Here is a 19,286-nt window from a genome sequence, read left to right as displayed (position 1 = left end):
CTGTACAATCTTCATTTCTTGCAAATGCTCCTCGTGGACTGCACTCAGGTGCTGCTCCAGCTGGGCTGCCAAGAAAAAGGCAAAGAACTTCCACTGACAGAAAAAGCATATGGAGGGACAATGAAGGGCGAAGTAATAGAAAAAAACCCTTTTTGCTACCTGCATGCTTTGGATTCAGCTCCTTTTCTGCCTGCAGCTGGAAGATGTTTGCTTGCGGTGGCTGCGCAACGCTCTAGGCGACACATGCGCCCCCCCAGCGCGCCGCAGCCCCTCCGCAGCGGGCTTCCTCCGGGCCGGCGCGGGGGCTGGCTGGGCGGCTGGCGGCCGTTCCCGCGGGCCTGGGGCGGAAGGGACGGCGGCTGGAGGGGAGACGCCCGGCGCTGCGCACCCGGCACCGCACCGCCGCGCTACCGGCGCCCTTCGGCCGCGGGGCCGGAGCCCCCCGCGCCCTCGGGCTGCGGCAGCGCCCCCGCCGGCACCGCCCCCCCCCGCCGCAGCGCGCGGCTAACGGCGCACGGGCTGAGGGAGATCGAGCACCGGGAGCCCCCCGGGAGGACGGGAGCGTACCCGTACTCGCAACCCTGCCCCTCCCTGTCTCAGCCCGCCGTCGCCGAGCGCCTCCAGCTCCGCACCAGCGCGCCGGTTTGCCCCGCCACCGCCCTCATCCGCAGGCGCAGCACCATGAAGGCCTCGGGCCCCGTCGCCCTGACGCTCCCGGGCACGACGGCCGGCCTGGCCATGGCCCCCGCCCCCCGAGGCGTCCCCGCGCCGCACCGGGCCCCTCGCCACCCCTCAGCCGCCCTCCCTCCCCCGCAGGCCCGGCGCGCAGGCGCGGTGCCGGGGCACGCTGGGAGCCGTAGTCCCCCCGGCCGCGGGACGCCGGTGGTGGCGGTGGCCGCCCCGGGCTCTCCTCCTCGTACCAGGGTGCGCGCCAGCCGCTGCTGGTGAGCGGGCTCCGGGGATTTGCACAGGAGAGCCTTCCTCGCACCTCGGCCAGGCCCCGGCTGCCGGCGGGGCCGGGCGCTGGGGCAAGGGCAGGCGCTAAGGCGAGGGCGCTGAGGCGAGGGTGCTGAGGCACGGCTGGGCACTGAGGCGAGGGCGCTGAGGCGAGGGTGATGAGGTGCGGCTGGGCGCTGAGGCGAGGGTGCTGAGGCACGGCTGGGCACTGAGGCAAGGGCGCTGTGGTGTGGCTGGGCGCTGAGGAGAAGCCAGGCGCTGAGGCGAGGCGTGGGCGCGCTCCTCTCAGGGGGCGGCGGGACCCGGTGGCGCGACGGCTGTCACCTCCGTGCCTGTGAAGCGCTTCAGGAGGGCATGGCTGCCTCAGCTACCACTGCTTTCTTCTCACCTCGCACAGTGCAGCACGCTTTACGACAGAACACTGAAGTATTTTAGCCTTTGAAGGGGGTTAGGATCAGCTTGCGGGGTATGTAGGCTCAAGCAGGAGCGTGGTAACCCCAAGGGTAACAGTTATCTTTACCCAAGATCAATCTACTGTGTATCAAATGACATGTTCACTTTGGGCCCTTTAAAAAGACCCTTTCAAGGGTTTTTTAATACAGATCAGTAATCTTACTGAGCTACACTGTCTCCACTCTGCATCGGAAGTGCCAGTCTTATACAAAGGTACCGCTTTGGCCTACTGAATTTTATTTTTGTGCAGAGAAGGAAACAGATTTTGTAGCCTCCTGGTTAGAACATACAGCTGTGAAACTGGAAATGTGGTCTCTGAAGCAGGCGTCAAATAACATGCTGCTACTGTTCAGCATTAGATATTCTGGGGGCTCAAGCAAAGCTGTTTTAAGATACCTATTGTCGCTTTTGGCAGCTCATCTGGCCTCTAAGAAGCATCTGTGTGTGACTTAACTCTTCCTATGCATTGAACAGGGAACGCGAGGACCTGATTCCCAGCTGAGGGTTTCACACGGGATCAAGCACCACAACGCATGCAGTGTGGCAACATCCGAATACCTTTTGGTGACCTCTCACCTGGGCTGAGCTTTGCCTGAAGCTTCTAATATGTTGAGGTAATACATGTTTGGGGTGAACTGGTTTGTAGGGCCTGTTAAGATCCTAGTATTTTATATATATCTATATCTGGAAGTGAAAAGTAGATTTTTACAAAATTTTAAATCTATCTGTAGATGGCAGCAGAGAGGAACCGTTATTTGTTGGAACACCTAAACATGGTGACTATGCATTTTATAATTTGTGCAACTGCAGCTAGTGGCTATCCATTACTGCTGAAAATTTTGCATTCTGTTGATGAATATAATTGTTTTGATTTAAGTATCTTTTGGCATGACTTATTTGAAGAGCTGTTTTTTATTTTATTTGAATTGTTGTAGCTTTTCTGAGCAAAGAGGGTGATACTGCAGACAGGCCAACACTGCATTTGAACAGTAATCTGTGTGTGATAAAGACATCCTCAGCTGATGTAAGGATGTTGTTGCTCCACTTGAGAATTTGCTCCAGGAAGCCTTTGCCTGGGGGATGTTGCCAGGAGGCTTGTGAAGAAACATGGGACATAAGGGAATATAAAAATCACTAAGGAAAAAGGAGATTTAAAATGATAAATCAAGTATTAAGCCTCTCACCTGAGGAAGGGCTGCATAAATAACACTGAATATTAAAAGTAATGCAGCTTTTATTGTATAATTTCTTGATAATTGTTGGTCGTGTACTTAGGCTGTTCTTTAGTCAGATGATATTGATACAATAGCTATGTAGCGATGCCTAGTTCATGCAGTAGAAGAGCATGTGTAGGAAGTGAGAACATAAAAGAGCAACCGATATGTAGGTCGAATGGCAACTATATTTCAGATATCCTTTCATGAGGTGAAACAGGGTAACAACATTTGACAAAATGATAGTTAATTCTGAAGGCACTGTATAAATTTTTAAACAAACAGATCAAACACTCTCCTTAATTTAGTTTCCATTAAAAGAACTGATTGCTCTGATCTTTTTATTCACGTTGTTTATTTTACTTTCAGAAGTTGGTATATAGTTCAATAAGAGTAAATTCATATAAAAAATGTAGGAATCTAACGTATGCATCTAACTTTCTGTAGCATGTTTTCCATGGGAAAGTTTTAAGATGACAGCTGTGATCAAAGAACTGAATGTTGAAAGCTGAAGTTAAGGATCTGATATTTTTTCTGCTCCAAATATCCTACCTGACAGTTTCACAGGAGTCTTCAAAATAACCTAAAAATGGTATTTTATTTTATTTTAATATAAGTTGTTTGGCAATGGGAGGTGGGGCAGGCAAGTGCATTATGATGACAGATACCCTGCTTTGTTCTTCAAATCAGTATAATTTCCTCCATAGTTTGCCACCTACACATAAGCCTGGTGGAATCATCACTTCTGCACAAAGTTCCAAGCTGAAGTGGGATAAGATGGTATTTTGGTTTCTGGTTAAGAACATCAGTGTACTTTTGTTTCTTGTCAAAACGCCTATGCGTACAGCAGCTCACGTATCTCAGTAAAACTTTCATGTAAATTATATGTATTTAAAAATCGGATCATCCATATAGTGTTTTGTTATTTAAGTAGTTTTATGGCTCCAGTTTATTTTTGTATATTGTCTCCAATCAGCTTTTCAGTCTGATTTCACATTTTTCAGGGAATGGGGCTTTTCCTGGGAAGTTTTTCCATATTTGAATAGAGCTTACTGCTTAAATGTGCTGTTATGTTTTCCTTTCTTGTAATGACATTTCTTTTAGTTTTAACCTTTTTACTGTTCTAATAATTTTATTTCTACTTAATGTGCTATGTATTTGTAGATAATTATGTGCTACAATTGTCATTAGTTAAGAAGTTTTATTCCAGCATATGCAAAATTCTTTCCTTCTTCATAGTTTTGTTGATCTTTCTTGAATTCCTTCTACTGTTTTGTGGTAGAAGTGAAGTCTTTGTTCAAGGTGGAGTCTGAGCTGTCAGGCCTTCTGCAGTGCTTGTCTTTAGAATTCTTTTAATCTTGCTCAGTTACTTGCTTACGCAGAATGCTTTGGTGTGAAGGTAAATCGGAGAGCAAACGCTAGTGCAAAGATCTCTATTTTGGATTACTTGGATGGTATGAGAGAATGCTGCAGCAGTAGGTAGAGCTTGCAAGTTTGAATTGAAAGGTGGGATAAATCAAATCTGCTAAGTTGGATCAGTTTGTCCATCCAGGTTAGCATTCTGCAAAGGAAGGTACTTTGTAGAAGTAAGAGCCTCAGCTGTATTCTGTCACTGCTGTAAGTCTGCTTTCCTTGAGTGTTGCTTTGATTAGTTTATCCCCATCTTCTAAGTTGTCCTTTTTTATTGCATCAGCTGGAGAAATTGTTAGCTGAAAGTTTCCTCTTCAGAATGCTTCATGATTTTTATTCATCCTGTCTGGTACGGTTTATCACTAATGAGAAACCAGCTCCTTAGTTTGCTTGGTCCATGCTGCCAAACTCCAACATGTTTTAATTGAATTCTTATAAAGCACATACACGAGGGTGGGGGTTTTTTTATTCTCATCGCTTGCACATATAGAAGGGTATCAGCATAAATATGCTGAAAGCACTGTTCTGTGATCCATCCTTCAAACTCTCCTTCTCTGTTACATCTGCAAAACCTTGTGAGAATTTGGATTATCAGTGTATTTCTACCACTGTGGAGGTTTACTGGCAATAACTCATTACTTTGTGCTGCCCAGTCTGTTTGCATCCATCTGTTCTTTGTAGCAACCTGTCAGATGTTTAGGAAAGCTGGAGACCAGCTTTTGAGTAGAGTGTAATGAGAAGATCATCCCTGGCTTAGTGTTATTAGCTGCTATGGAGTCTTACAGTAAGTATATTATTAATTAGATATATTACATAATAATACAGCATTGTAAATATTCCATATAACATATTTTTTCTTCCTTATGCTGCCGGGATTGATAATCCTTATTTTGTATACCAGATAAAGAACAAAGTTCAGGTTTTATCTCTCTATGCTTACCTGCCTTGGATCTGCCATCGTTTTCCCCTCCTCCCCTTTTTTATAGCGAGCTAACACAATATTTCTTCAGTTTGACAACTTTGTCTCAGACAAGGAGGGATTATAGTAGAAAATCACAGAATCCTGAGATACCCAACTCACGTGTTAAATCAGTACTGCTGACAGAAATAAATTTTCTTCTGCAAGTATGGTATAAGAATGCTTATACAAACCAGTGAACGTAACATTAATGTTTCATTGAAGATGCTGCTGTATTAAAAAATTAATCTGCAGAAGAGTACTTTTATAATAACAAGCTAAGAAGGAAACTGAAAAATAAAATTAATATACTGTGCTAATACTCTGATTTATTTCATACCGTGTAGACCAGAGCAAAAGGGAGAATGGCTTAAGCTTTCAGGTGCCTAACCATAGAGGTCTAGTGCCAATTTAGGTATTGCAAGTCGCTGAAGATATTCTCACAGCTGTGTTCTGTCTTTGTAGGCACAGAAGAAATCCATAGTTAAAATGTTGCCAAAATAAGAGTGATGTTTCTCCTGCTTTGGCTTTCCTTTCAATTTGTTGCAATTTCAGTAATCAAAAAATGAACATGATGTATACCTCATGTACAATGTACTGGCTATGAAGGCTCTTATTCTCTAAAAAAGCGAGGATGCAGAACTATTTGTCAGTCTTTTTTGCACAACTTTTTGGACAGAACAAATAACGTTCTACTCAAACGTCATCTTGATGAATATTGCAAGAGATAATATTAATATTTCTAGTGTGTAAATGCATATATGAGAAGTGTGGAACACTTGTAAGATAATTGGCATTTTATCTGTGTTCTATTAATTTGCTTGAAGAAGGGTCTGATAAGAAGGCTATTTAAGTGGTATATTGATTCTAAATTAGAACTTTCACTTTTGGAAATCAGGAAACAGGCTATAGAGCACTAGACTAAGGGACAATCAATATTTGGAAAATGTATCAATTTGCTGTCCATCTCCTCTCTGAGAAATCCGCAAAATATGAGATAGCATCTGCCCCTTTAGGAGTACATAAAAGTCTTATTGCTTTTAATAAAGAATGTTTTTTATGGCACTCAGGTTTACTTTTTAGCAAGTAGCTACTAGCCAAAGTGTAAATATTTATAATTTTTATCTTCTGTGTACAGTACTAATAAATTAGAAGGGCAAGAAATCATGACTCGTTGATATCATTCCTGTTTCACTCTAAGAAACGGGAGCAGGATCGGTTTCTGTCTTAATTAGTTCGTATGAGCTTATTAGACCAGCTCATTATCTTCAAGGGTTTAGCATTAAAAACCTAATGTGGCACTAGACGTTCTTTCATTTTTACCTTTCAGAGACACATACCACTTTTCAGGCACTGAACTAAAAGAATCCAGAATTCAAGTATAATCAAAGTGTCATTGTACATGACGAGTTAATGCATAAATTTTGGGCGATTTAAAGATAAGTGACAAGTCTAAATGACATCTAAACCAGTCAAACATGGTAGTCCTGCAATGACAGAAATGTTTGTCGTTATTTCAATTGTCACTCTTTGCACCTCTTTCACGGAAATCAAGTGAAATCATTAGAGAACGCTTGGTACGCTGAGATTACAGAACAGTGACCTACACTCCTGCTGAGAAGCAGTATTTCATGTAAGCAGAGTACAGTGAATTCTGCTAGGTGTTTGAATCCATTTTAAACAGATTGTCAGTAGTACTCCTACAAACAGTAACATTCCTTACTTACATCTGTGTAATTCAATGAAGTGTGAAACAATTGCATACATTTTGTGAAGATGGAAGAAAAATTCTGTTCTTTGTAGGGTTCTGTCTTTTGTTTTAGGAGCTGGCAGTGGAAATGCTGATTTTAATTATAAGAAAAACATTGTATGAATGCAAGAATATATATAATAGCTTTTATTGTTTTCCATATTATTACTTTCTATAAGTTCTGGCCGCCTGGCTGAAAATCTCCAATGCCAATATGTAATATCACAAGTTTCAGCTGTTAAGTCAATAGCAATGCTCTTAGTAATGTTTTTTTCCTACTTTTAAATTTAAAATTGAAAGCTGTAAATCCTATTTAAGTGCTTTTTATAAAATAGAATTAAATTCTGAGTGAGGGTTTGCCTCTTGCCTTAATGCCAGTGACACAGAAGCTTAACGTATCTGCTGGCCTATTTTTGAAGTGCAGGAGTCTCTAAGGGTAAGGCACTGACATGATAGAAGAGGTAAATGACTTGCGTTTTCAATTTGTTACTGGAAGAATGACTTCTTCAGAACAAGTAAACAACAAACCAGGAGAACCCCATCAGACAACAAGAGAACTACCATCAGATTTAAACCAGAGATGCATAGAAAACAAAGGCAACACACAGGGTACATTACATTGTAATTAACGTTTTAAATTTGACTTCAGGAATTGTTTATGCAATAAACAATAAAGAGGAACATATTCTTTTTGAATATGAACAAAAGTCAGCATATAATTTTGGGAGAGATTTTGCCTTACTATACGCTAAACGTGCATGTGCAGTCTTTGAAGTGCTGTGCTATTTGTGTGTGAATAACCAGAGACTGCTGCATAAGCTTTGGTGAGAGTGGCCCAAATCCTGGGAATTGTGGACTGACACATGCTGTAAACCAGATGCATGCACAAAAGGAGAATACAGCTTGCCTATTTTCACTTCAAATTCTTGTGTCTGCTTTGTGCAGAGTCCATTCATCAGTGGGAGTGAAAGTGTTGTTTATCTGCTTGAAATTTATGGTGGTCCTGTGGGGCTTGAACCACAGAACTGGGGGATTTGAGCCTGAATTTATGCCAGCAGCAGGGGAAAAGGAGAGGAGCGTAACCGACACTGTCAGCATCCATTTTATGCTGGGATCCTTGTGGGTCTAATGGAGTACACTGGAGTGCAGTGAAAAATACCAGTTCCACACCAGAGAATCTGGTCTGTTATCACTTGAAAGAACTTGCATCAGTAACAGATATTAACGCAGCTAACATATTTAGTCATCTTGAGTGGCAGAATTTAATTTATATTCAAAACTTAATAAATGTAGCAAAATATATCACTTTGCTTATTGTTTTGAATGTTCTGAAGTTAATTAATCTTTCTAAGCAATATTCTAGTATTAATTGCTTTATTTTTCTCTACTGGCTGTCATTTTTGTCGATGTACTTACGAAAAGGTGGTAGTCTGATTAAAAGGCTTAACTGCATTTACAAACAATGCAGGGTTTTCTGTACTGCCAATGGTGCAGCATTTAATTCTGTTAAAATGCAGTTGCCCTAGATACTGCTTTATAATATACTATTTCTCCCTTCAGACCCTTTTTTCCTTAAATGCTGACAGATTTTATGTTCTTAACTCTCTGTGTCAAACTGCAGACAACTTCCTGGTTCCTGCTCAAAAAAAGTATCGATGAATAATTACTATTTATTTAAAGATAGCATTAAATTTTTCTGCTAACGTTGACCTTTGACAGCCTGCTCACACCATATGGAATTTGATGGTTTTCTCCTGATTTTTTTAAAAACACAAATAAGTATTGTAGCATGTAAGTGACTCTTCCTGCCACTTAGAAAAAGGTTTGTGTCATGGAAAAAGTGCACAATTGCATTCGACAGGGCAGTGCCAGACCATTAAAATAAATAGCACAGAGTTGGAATATCAGTAACTGATAGGCTGCTAGATGCAATGAGCATAGTCTTACCTGTATGGCCAAAATTACTGAATCATAGAAAATATAGGCTGAAGGAAATGTTAGCGCTCAGTGCTTACTAGCTGAGTTTACTAGGACAGATTTTTTTGTCCATTATATTTTGTAATCATAAATCATAACTATGTACAACAAAAGTATATAATATGCTGTAATCTTACTGTGCATTTTCAAGGTAATCACTATTCTTTATAGAATTTGTTGCCAAGGACAGTGTTCTGATCATTTGCTCTGATGTCCTGCGTAAAACGTCTCACAAAGAGTTTGTTCATAATCCATTCTACCTTAGGGCAGAAGTACGGACTAGACCTATGTGACTAAACCCATAGTCCACAGGCCCTGGTGGCATCCTAAACAAGAGATGATGGCCTCATCATGTGTAAAGAGGTGCAGTTACAAAAAGCAAAATAAAACCTCAAACAAATACATTTTTATGTGAGTTATCAGCTGTGTCATTGACTTTTGACAGGCAAAGCCAGGAATCAGGCCATGTTATTATAATTTTTCTAATTAATATTTTAAACGAAGATGGTACATATGGTAGCATTTTAATTTAGTACAACTTCTTTTGCCTAAATGGTAAATATTTATCACATGCCTTCCCACCAAAAAAAGAATACATTTTCCATATATATATATTTTTTTTTCCCCCCCAAAGTACTATCTGGTCTCTGGATTTTAAAAACTTCTGGAAGCAGTGTACCAGATGACCTCGCTCTATTCCTTCCCCTCCTTTCCAATAAAATTGAAAAAAATTAGGAAAGCTCTGAACATACACAGTGCATACCAACTGTAGAAAGAATGTAGCTTTGTACCGTAGATCGCAAAGCTACACCTTGGGGCCAGGTGCTCATCTAATACCAAGGTATGCTAGCTGAGAATCTGATATTAGAATTCTTGGGTTCCAGCTAAGGTGCTGTTTTGTGAATAACTCCAGCTAAATCACTTAATATCCTTTCTCCCTTGATACACACCTGGCTAAGAATTGTAGCAATCTCCTACAGTGCCTTATCAGTGTAGAAAAGTGATGTTTTGCGAGAGTAATTGAAGATACTTTATTGAGCTATACTGTATGTGTAAAATAATAATGATAAAAAAACTTAATGCCAGAGCAGCTGCCAAGTTTCTGTTCATCCCCATGTTTGCAGTAATCTGTTGAATCAAGAAAGAGCATCTCTCCTGAACGAAGAGTTTAATGAAACACACTGGGAAAGGTCATGCAAGTAGACTAGCCATGATTTGCAATGCACCAGTACTACTCTGCAAACTATGTGAACACCTAAATGCTGTACATACACTTTTTTGCATAGTGCTGCTAGTAAATTTACAGTTGAAGTTGGTTTTAAGTAGTGTTCTTCATTCCCACATCACACTTGCTATGTTAGAAATTACTAACTATTCCATGAGGTTTCAGTAATGTGGTGACATGGAAAAACAGGACTACAGAAATATTTTATAGTTTTATTATGGTAAAAGAATATTCCAACATTTATGAAAATATGAATTGCAATGAGGTGGCACTTAGGAAAAACAAATAAAAACTTCCAAACAAAACTGACTGAACCCTTCAATTACATTTTTTTCCTGCCCAGTATACAAAATTGACAGGGAGAGTTTAATCCCTTTGTAGCAATAGTGACAGTGAAATCTGTTGTTACATTGAAATGGCGATTGCAAAGGAATTAAGCCTCATGGATTAAAATATTGCAAATTATATTTCTCAGTGAACTGAATAGATGCACTCAAGTACATTTATAATAAACAAGCAAAGAAAAAACCCTACCATCTGTCTATAAAAGCAGAATTTAACCATGGAATCTTACATGGCATTTAAAATTAAGATTTTACAATTTAACATAAAAGCTTTACGTTTGACAGACTTCATTATTGCCAAATTTTGGGTTAGGATTTTCACTGTAAACAACTTTCTTGTTACATTTCCATTGCCTCAAATAATCTAATGGGAAAAGATTCATGACCTACTTCAGTCTAATCTTGTATCTGTGTTTGGATCCATAACAAAAAAAAATTGAAATATACAATCTTGAATGAAACAGTTACGTCTTTTCATATGCAGTTGCAACATTCTATGTTCTAGATCTTAACTCCAATATTCAGTTGGATAAAATTCCTGCCGGATTCATTCTGAAGTTCTTATTTCTTATTCCACCATTAGCACTTTTAGACTTGAAGTTGTGGACTTGTCTGTTCATTAATTTAGTGCTGCAGTTGTGTGTGATGTAAATGAACTCACAAAGCATGCACCTAAAAGCAGAAGCAAAGTGTCCAGGGTGTAAAAACCCGTTATTTTTGAGACTAGAAGTCAAAATAACAGCATTCCATGCTTTCAAACAGAAGTTGTCTCATTCCTTTCTCCCTTGCTGTCTCTTCCCAATCATGGGGTCACCTGTCTGTCGTATCAGGTCTTGTGCCCCTGGGATTGCATGGTGAACCCCTTCAATTTGCTAACTCAGCAATAAAACACACTTTTACTGAGTTGGTATTCTCTCATTTTAGTGACTAGGACATTCTTTGCCATGCATTTTGGTGGTTGCTAAAGCAGATGTGAAGTAAGTGATGGGACTGCTTGAGAAGGATTGGTGGGGATTTGGACCACGCCTTTTTGATGGTGGTAAGATGTTAACTTGGCTAAAGTTGTAACATGAAACTGCCTTTTTGTAGCTTTTGTAGTACTGGTATATTTTCATTTTAAAATCTAGGAATGCATACCCCAGAAAATTTACATTAAATTTTCCTAATTTCATTCACAGATTTGAAAGTGTTTGGTATCTTGTGTGAGTTCAGAAAACTGTAGGCTCAGTGCTAGTCCTCTGGTTCAAAAATGTGAGAAAATAGTGAGTTCTGGCCACATTCCGATCAGGGTCTGATAAATCTTTGCTTAATTGAGTGTCAACCATATGGTGCAGTTCAAAGGTCTAAGCAAAAATGTGCTGCTGCTGCTTTGTTTTTATACTTTACATTAATGCGCTTGCTGTGGGAGAAACAGTATTGCTTTTCCTGCCACTTTCTATTCAGGTGTCAACCTAGCACTTCTCAGAAAAAAATAGACCTAATACCTGAAATAAATACTAGCTTCAGCAAGCTTCTCCAAATCATGTGTAATTTGAGGCAAATTAAGAGGTTTAACAAATATACACTAATGATATTTTCCAAAATATACCAAGTTGTAATCATAATGATTTTTAAATACATTACCTGGAATATTTTGTTTTTCTCATAATGTCACACCTTTCTTTGTGGAAGTAATGTTATAACTGTGTGAAAGTGGTAGCTTGATGCCTAAATAGCATTCATTACTCATAAGAAAATTATGTGGCAGTGACGTTTTCTGCAGTAATATGTTATAGCACTTTACTGAAGTTATTCAGACACCTTTGATAATAGTGTAGTAAAGTACCATGAATTAGCCATCAAGATTAAAGGAACGGTTATTCCTTTTTTTTTTTCCTGCTGCATTGAGCTTTTCACAGGAAATTAATTCCACTTATGCTTAATAAGATGCATTAGCTTAGATTTAAGTGTGGTATTCAAATCTGATTAGAACAGACTTTTCAGAATTCAGAGTCCTTTTCCTATTCACTGGTAAAATCCAGGTGCAAATATTCACCTTGCAGAACTTTCACCTTGCAGTAATCTGGTCATGTAATAACCAGATCACTTACACAGCCCAACTCACATGACCAAAAGTCTCCAGTATCTGTTGTCAAGTTCTGTCATCTTCGTCCCCTGAACGAGAGTCCTTAGGAAGAGATAAATTTTTGCATGTGCAGGCTGCACTCTGTCATTGTAGGATCATTATTTGTAGAATAATGATAGCACTCTATACAGTCTTGCTTTAAAAATCTATAGTTATGATCTGTACAACACATTCAGACTTCACTAAAAAAGGGGGGGTAGCATTTCATACAAGATGCTAGGTGATGCAGAGTAGCTCCTACAGGTTGCAAGTGAATGATGCCATTAACCGTTATCAGGCAAAACCTCACTATGGAAATCTGGATACCTGTCTGTGTAGTACATGGGCGGTGGTGTTATGTCTGTTCTTTCAGCCTGCCAGCATGTAAATACAAGTTTCATAATACACGGTCCAGTACTTTGCTTCAGAGGTTAGAAAGCGGATCTTTATTACAAAGTTCGGATAAATGGAGTATAAGTGAAATCTCGAAAGCTGCCTTGTAAAACAACTGTTGTAGCAAACCACAAAACTAAGGCTTGCACCTATGAACCAAAAAGAACAGAGGGGTGTTGATGTGGCAAGAATGATATGCTCTGTGAATTCGACTGCAGAATAAAGACAGATGGCATTTCATTTTTTGTATAAAGCTAAGTAGGTGAGGCCATAAATGTAGAACAGTGTGCTGCCTACCTCAGCTCAGTAGTGTTGCTATAAAGCCAAAACCACATTTATCAGTGAGAGAAACATTTGTATGTGGTTTTGCTACACCTGGAATAATTCCCATGTGGTAGTTTGGATTCCTGCTCTGAAACCACATACCAGCCCAAAATCTTGTATGGGATTGCCTAATGTATGGTTGCCTAATACAGTGATGTGAGCTTAGCTGAAACCTGACAGATATTCCTGATCCAAATACATCAGGATAAGTGACTGATCTGTTCAAACTGCACTCCAGATATCCGTGTGGTATGTCATCTGTGTATCAGAATATTTTAATCTGTAAATACTTGTAGAGATTTATTTTCTTCATGCTTCAGTTTTTAGGGAGTTTTTGCAACCATACTCTGGACTGGTCTTTAACTGTTTTTTCTTATCTTGTGAGTTTTTAAGGTTCATTGCAGGAGTTCCTTTTCTTCTTGGCTCTGCTTTTCCAAAGCACCTGCAGGATTTCAGGTTTAGTCTCCAGCACGCAGATTATGTGAACAAGAGTTACTGCATATTCAGCAGCGTAGAGCAACATACACCACCATCCTTCTTTTTGAAGGGTAACACAGGCAGATAGTGATTTGGGTACAAGGCTCAGTGTTAGCTGTTCTGTTGATCACACTTCCTATTTGGGCATTATTTCCTCCTCCACTCTGTACTGGTTTTATTTACTCTGTAAACCCAAATTGTTGATTGTTGTTCTTTGTCAAGATTTGTGAAGATTTCTAATATTATTGCTTCCTCTAATATTCTTTGCTACCATTTCTTCCCTATGTGTCATCACACCCTTCTCCTGAGCACTTTTTAAATTTTGGAAGTGATTGTATTTCACAGATACATGTGATGTTTTTGCTTGTTGATGTTTGTCTTAACTTGAAGTGCAGGTTTAAGTTGTCCCTCTTCAGTTAAGCAGTTAAATTTGTGTTAGAATTTAAGTGCATGCTGAATGCACAAGCACGTTGCAGCATGTTGATATGCCTCATTGTGGCTTTAGTTCGGAGCCCTTATTTTTATGTGTTGTTCGGCTGAGTTTCCCATTCTCGCTTGTACTGGTTACATCACTGGGTCTGGGGATTCAGAATCTATAAGCCTCAAAAATCTCATTTTTTGTTTGCTTAAATTTTTTGTAATACGTACAACAGATGTTGGAAATCTGAGTAAGAATTTTGAGTTTCGTAAAACCTTTCTGTTATAAGGCAGAGGAACACGTTAAAAGAAGTTATCTGTATAATTTTTTACGTAAACTTTCTAAGTGAAAGGTACACCTACAGGTTGGTCTCTACTCCCTTGATTGTTTTTTTGATATTTAATTTATGAACAAAAGTGTTGGCTCACACAGTAGACCTGCCCAATGAGCTATTGTCACATGAATATACATTTGGAATGGACAGGCTGCAACATTTCAAGGTGATCTGATACCTTACACTACATTAAAAAAAATAAAATAAGTTATATTTATGTTCTCATGGCGTGTATGTTGCCATTGATACAAACTAATGGTTTGCCACTGCTGTCTTTCCACATGATGCCAAGGAAAAAATGCCAGGTGAAAATTAACATAGAAGTTGTATAACACCTTGTAGTAAGACCAAGGTAAAAATATCAAAGTAGATCTTGCTTTTGCTCTGAGACTCAACAGGGAGTAAGATTATATTTGTGGCTGTCAGGATTTTGTGGTAATCTTTGTAGCAGTGCTGGATGGTTATGGTGACACTTCTACATGGAAAACGGACTGAACACTGGCTTGAAGGTCACCACAATTTGTATATTACGCAGTCACTGAAAGAATGTCTTCTCTCTCCAAATTTGGCAAAAGATTTGGTAAAGGTAGAGCCCTAGTAATTTTCACCATTTGGAATCCAATTTTTAGTCAAAATAACAGTCTCGGTATCTGTACTTTAGACAACTCTGTGTATTCTTAAATATAAACTTATAGTCCTTTCATAACTGGTAGAGGATATAATGGGTAAGAAAACTATTGTGGTTATCTATTTTGAATGGGACTTTTAAGAAGGTTTAGCTGGATTAGGCCCGGGCAAAAAGCTTCTTTGTTGATTCTGCAGGCTTTCAGAGTGGCTTTATTTTTCTGTTATTAACGTTTATTTGTTCTGTGCAGGATAAATGTGTCTCCAGTGTTTGACAGTTCTCTCTTGGTTCCTGATAAGTTGAGTTTCCATTGCTGATCATGCCTGTTAGTGAAATGTATATTTGTGTTACCCTGTCTGATAAAGAGTAGTGACACACAAGCATCTCCTGAAGAGAAACTTCCACTTACGAGTGAGAAGTATATTATTTCTGCCTGAGCTGCAGGGGCATTTCGAGCTCTGCTAAGTCTACATTCAATCCTACGTAGGATACAGAAGGAATTAAGGTCACTAGGGTAACCTGCTGCCTGGTTGCCGAAGAAATTATTACTTTCTTCAAATAACTTAAGGAAAATTCATTGGTACTATAGATCGCTCATTTAATATCTGCTGTCTTGGATTACTAAATGCAGTAAATGCACTAAAGGGGTAATTGTTGTGGGAAGCGGTAAGACTCCTAACGAGATCACTTGAGGATTTTAGTCAAGTTATTGACCAAATGTGTAATTCAAATAACCACTGTTATTGTCTAGAGAGGTGTAAACTAACATGAAGAGGGACTACAGATAAATACTCTGGGATTTGAGTCCTAGTGATATTAGTGATGTGGCAGTTTTGTGCTACCTGCTTGAGCCTTTTCTGCTTTCCCTTCCCTGGGGAAAACCAGGGATTGTTCCACTACTCTCAGTACAGATCTTTAAATTCTCTAGGGTTCTGATGCACATTTGTGATCCTCTTCTCAGCTGCACTAATGCCTTAATACCTTCACAATCTTTTTATCATCTGTCTTCTTAGCATTATGTTAGACCGTTGCCCCACACACTTCTCTTACTTGTTTCGGCAAGAATATTCCAAAAGAACGACGCGTTTCATTTCTTCTGTTATGGAAGCTTCCTGGTGTTACAAAAGCATGATCCACTGATACTGTAACGCACTACCTCAATACAGCCTACATATACTGCAGGCTCTCTCTACAGATTTGACTGGCATGTTTATAAGTCAAATAGCAAGATCGTGAAAGTGAGTTTTACAGGTGACATTTTGGTAGGACTTCAGATGTGGTGTGTATGGATCCAATCCTATATTACTTTCCTAAGGGTACAGTTCTAAAAGTAAGTCTCTGCAAGTATCAACGGAAACTGCCAATTGCTTTTGTCATCATACCTTTAACCCCAATTTGGTGATCTTTAAGCACATTTTAGTAACTGTCTGGAAGCATTAGGAATAGGAACTGCAGCAGATTTAATTTCTGTACCCAAGAACGGTTTCCATAATTTCATAAAATGTTATTGGTAAGGAGATCGGTTTAATATTTGCAATTAATATACTTCTCATAAGTGGCTTACATTTTTCTAAATCAAAACTTGGCCATTACGTATTAATGTTCCCCTAGGTCCAAGACCAGAAGGCCAACTTGGGTAAGCGCTGAGAGATATCCATGGGAGTTTTGCCAAATTAGGGTCTGCAGGTTTGGGCTCTAACCAGATCAGCCCAGATGGCCTGGTGCAGTGGGTCTCTCCTCTGCACACCAGAAGAGTGGAGAGCTGCTGCGAAGCCCCTTGACTCTCTGGCTGGATAAAAGCCTGCACTGGCACCAGGTAGTACCAGGTGGTGGCAGCTCCCGAGGGCCTGTGGACCAGATGCAGGCGGCTGGAGCAGCAGACCCCAGGCGTGCTTTCCCTCACTGTGCCCTCCTCTCTCTCTGCTCAGATTGCATGTGGCCTCCCATGGGGTGGACAACTCCACAGTGACTCGGGACTCTTTTCATGCCACAAAAATCCCCAGCTGGGGAGCTGCAGATGGTTTTCACTCTCATTAAGTCTTTTGTGCAGCAAAAAAGAGGCAGGGTGGGCCAGAGAATGTCCCCTGCAGATTCTGGCACCTAGGGTGATTCTTTGAATTAATACTTTCACCTGCTGCACAGTAATCTGTCCAGAAGTCTTGTGAAACATTACATTTCCATCCCACATGAATGTTCTTCCAGTTGATCCTTTTGCCTTTTTAATGGTCACGTCAAAGTAACTAGTATTTTGGGTATTCAGCTTAGCCCATTGTCTTGCAGAGAATCGATCTGCTGGGAAAATATGAAATCTTCATGTAACATAGAGCAGCATTTCTTGGCTTTTAATGCTTCTAGCTGTTTATAGGAAAGTTACCGCTCAAAGGGCATTGTTCTTCCTACACTCCACTGCTGAATACACGGTGCTAGGTGATGACCTTCAGTAATGATTCACCAGGTCCTTCTTTGTTTGTTCTAAGTGGTAACCAAAAGGAAGAGAAAGAAAAGTAGTGGAATATTGCTTCATTTTCTTTATTTACTGTTTGCTGAAGAGTTATATATTGCTTTTTCTGTACTTGTCTCTTAAGTACTCATGTGGGAATTAAGCAATACTGCCAGGCAAAATGTATACTGCTTTTTAAGGTTAATATCTAATGAGTTATATTAAGTATTTGTCCTCTTTTGTTAAGTTACCAATGTCCAAAGTTAGAGCAGCTGCAAATCCCCGTTGTAGAGGGTGCATCCTTATGTCAGTATGTCATGGGCTTTCATAGACACAAATTTAAGGGCATTAATTGGAAATTTTGAATGTCTATTTTTATGGCAAGAGATTTTTACAGTTCATAGGATTTTGCAGGTTTTTTACTAAACAGTTTCTGGGGGTGACTGAAAATTGTTTTTTCTCCAGTTAAACCTTTTCCAAGAACATAACACAAACATTCTTTGGAAGTTTTAGTGTTCTAGTACTTCAGCTATTTTTAGGTGCTAATCCCCATGGGAGAGTAATGCGATTTTCCTAGCTTTCACTTAGTAATAGTTTTGCCTCAGATACATTGTAACTTAACTTTACAAAGGTATTTCTCCATCCAGAAAGGTGCTGCCATGTGTTGTGCACTGCACTTCTCTGTTACAGAACGTGACTAGAGCCCTAGTGAAGACAGCAGGAATACCCACTTGGGAAAAGCTGATTTTGTACGAGTTTCTGTCACGTTGGTTTCTTTTGCATTAATTTTTCAGAAAAGGAGAGATGAGATGGATGCGGGGGTGGGGAAGGCAATAGAGTTGGAAAGAGGAGAAAAGACAGCTGTTTGCTCCAGCAGAGCGGGCTGGTTTTCTCTGCTTTTGAGTCTGCTGAAGGTTAACTACTCATTGTCTCAGCACATGGCTCTGAGAAGTTAGGCTATTCCTTACTAGCATAGTGTCTGTAGGTGAAAAGCACCCATGAAGACAGAAGTAGCAATTCTTTTATGAAGTAGTGTGCACCCAACTCTATTCCGTTACAGCCAGAGTTACCCCTGGGGAAAATAGAAAAGAATCCTAAATCGTACCAAAGGCACAGGAAGTGTTAGTAAAGAACTATGCATGTAGCATCGCATACAATGTTAATATATCAGAAATGTAAGCATAGAAATCAACAGGTTTGTAATTACTGGAAAGCACTAGTCCTGAATTTCTACAAATACTTTAGATTTTACTAGTGTGATCGCTGCCATTTATGTCTGGGGGGAAGTCAGGGGGATTTAAAGATTCGTATGAATTAACATTTTTGTTCAATGGAAATAGGATTTTTCTAGCATGGACACAAGAACATTCTCCAAATCCATTTTGAGGGAGAGAAACATGAAAATCCAGTGTATGATTTATGTAGTTTTTTTAACTTGACAGATGAGAAGTCTTAACATAAAGACAGTCTGCACTCATGTCACACCGTCAAAGGGCTTTTACAGCTTGCAAATCCACTGAGAATAATTCATTAGCTAACGGTTTTCATCTTCTCAGTTTCTCATCTTATCATCATAAAAATGTCATGATAACCAAAAACAAAGCACAAATATTGTAAGTGTTATGAAACTCTTGGCATTCTTTTCTTCATCTTGTTTCAGAAAGTAAAGTAGGCATTACATTAATGCCAAGGCAAGGTACTGCTGGAGAGAGAGGGGTATCTACGAATGTCCAAATCACCACTAACCTATATATGGTCACCCAAATCTGAACCTTTAATGTAAATCCAAACAGATTGCAATCACACATCGGCGTAGTACTCTGTTAAGTATAAGGAGTCAGGGAAAATTTGTGTAAGACAGATCGGTTGCAGCCCAACCATTT

The 19,286-nt window shown here is 39.9% G+C and overlaps 1 protein-coding gene across 1 annotated transcript; it reads left to right on the top strand.

Annotated features, from left to right (window-relative positions):
- The first annotated feature begins 24 nt into the window (after nucleotides 1-24).
- LOC121092640 (nascent polypeptide-associated complex subunit alpha, muscle-specific form-like) lies at nucleotides 25-948 on the top strand. Its single transcript, XM_040603926.1, has 2 exons — nucleotides 25-323; nucleotides 366-948. The coding sequence occupies exons 1-2, from the start codon at nucleotides 25-27 to the stop codon at nucleotides 946-948; spliced, it is 882 nt and encodes a 293-aa protein (XP_040459860.1).
- Nucleotides 949-19,286: the final 18,338 nt, after the last annotated feature.

This window comes from Falco naumanni, chromosome 8 (genome assembly GCF_017639655.2).
Source record: "Falco naumanni isolate bFalNau1 chromosome 8, bFalNau1.pat, whole genome shotgun sequence".
Taxonomy (NCBI): Eukaryota; Metazoa; Chordata; class Aves; order Falconiformes; family Falconidae; genus Falco; species Falco naumanni.
The sequence above is the reverse complement of the archived record's forward strand: the minus strand, read 5'-3'. Positions and strand labels throughout refer to the sequence as shown.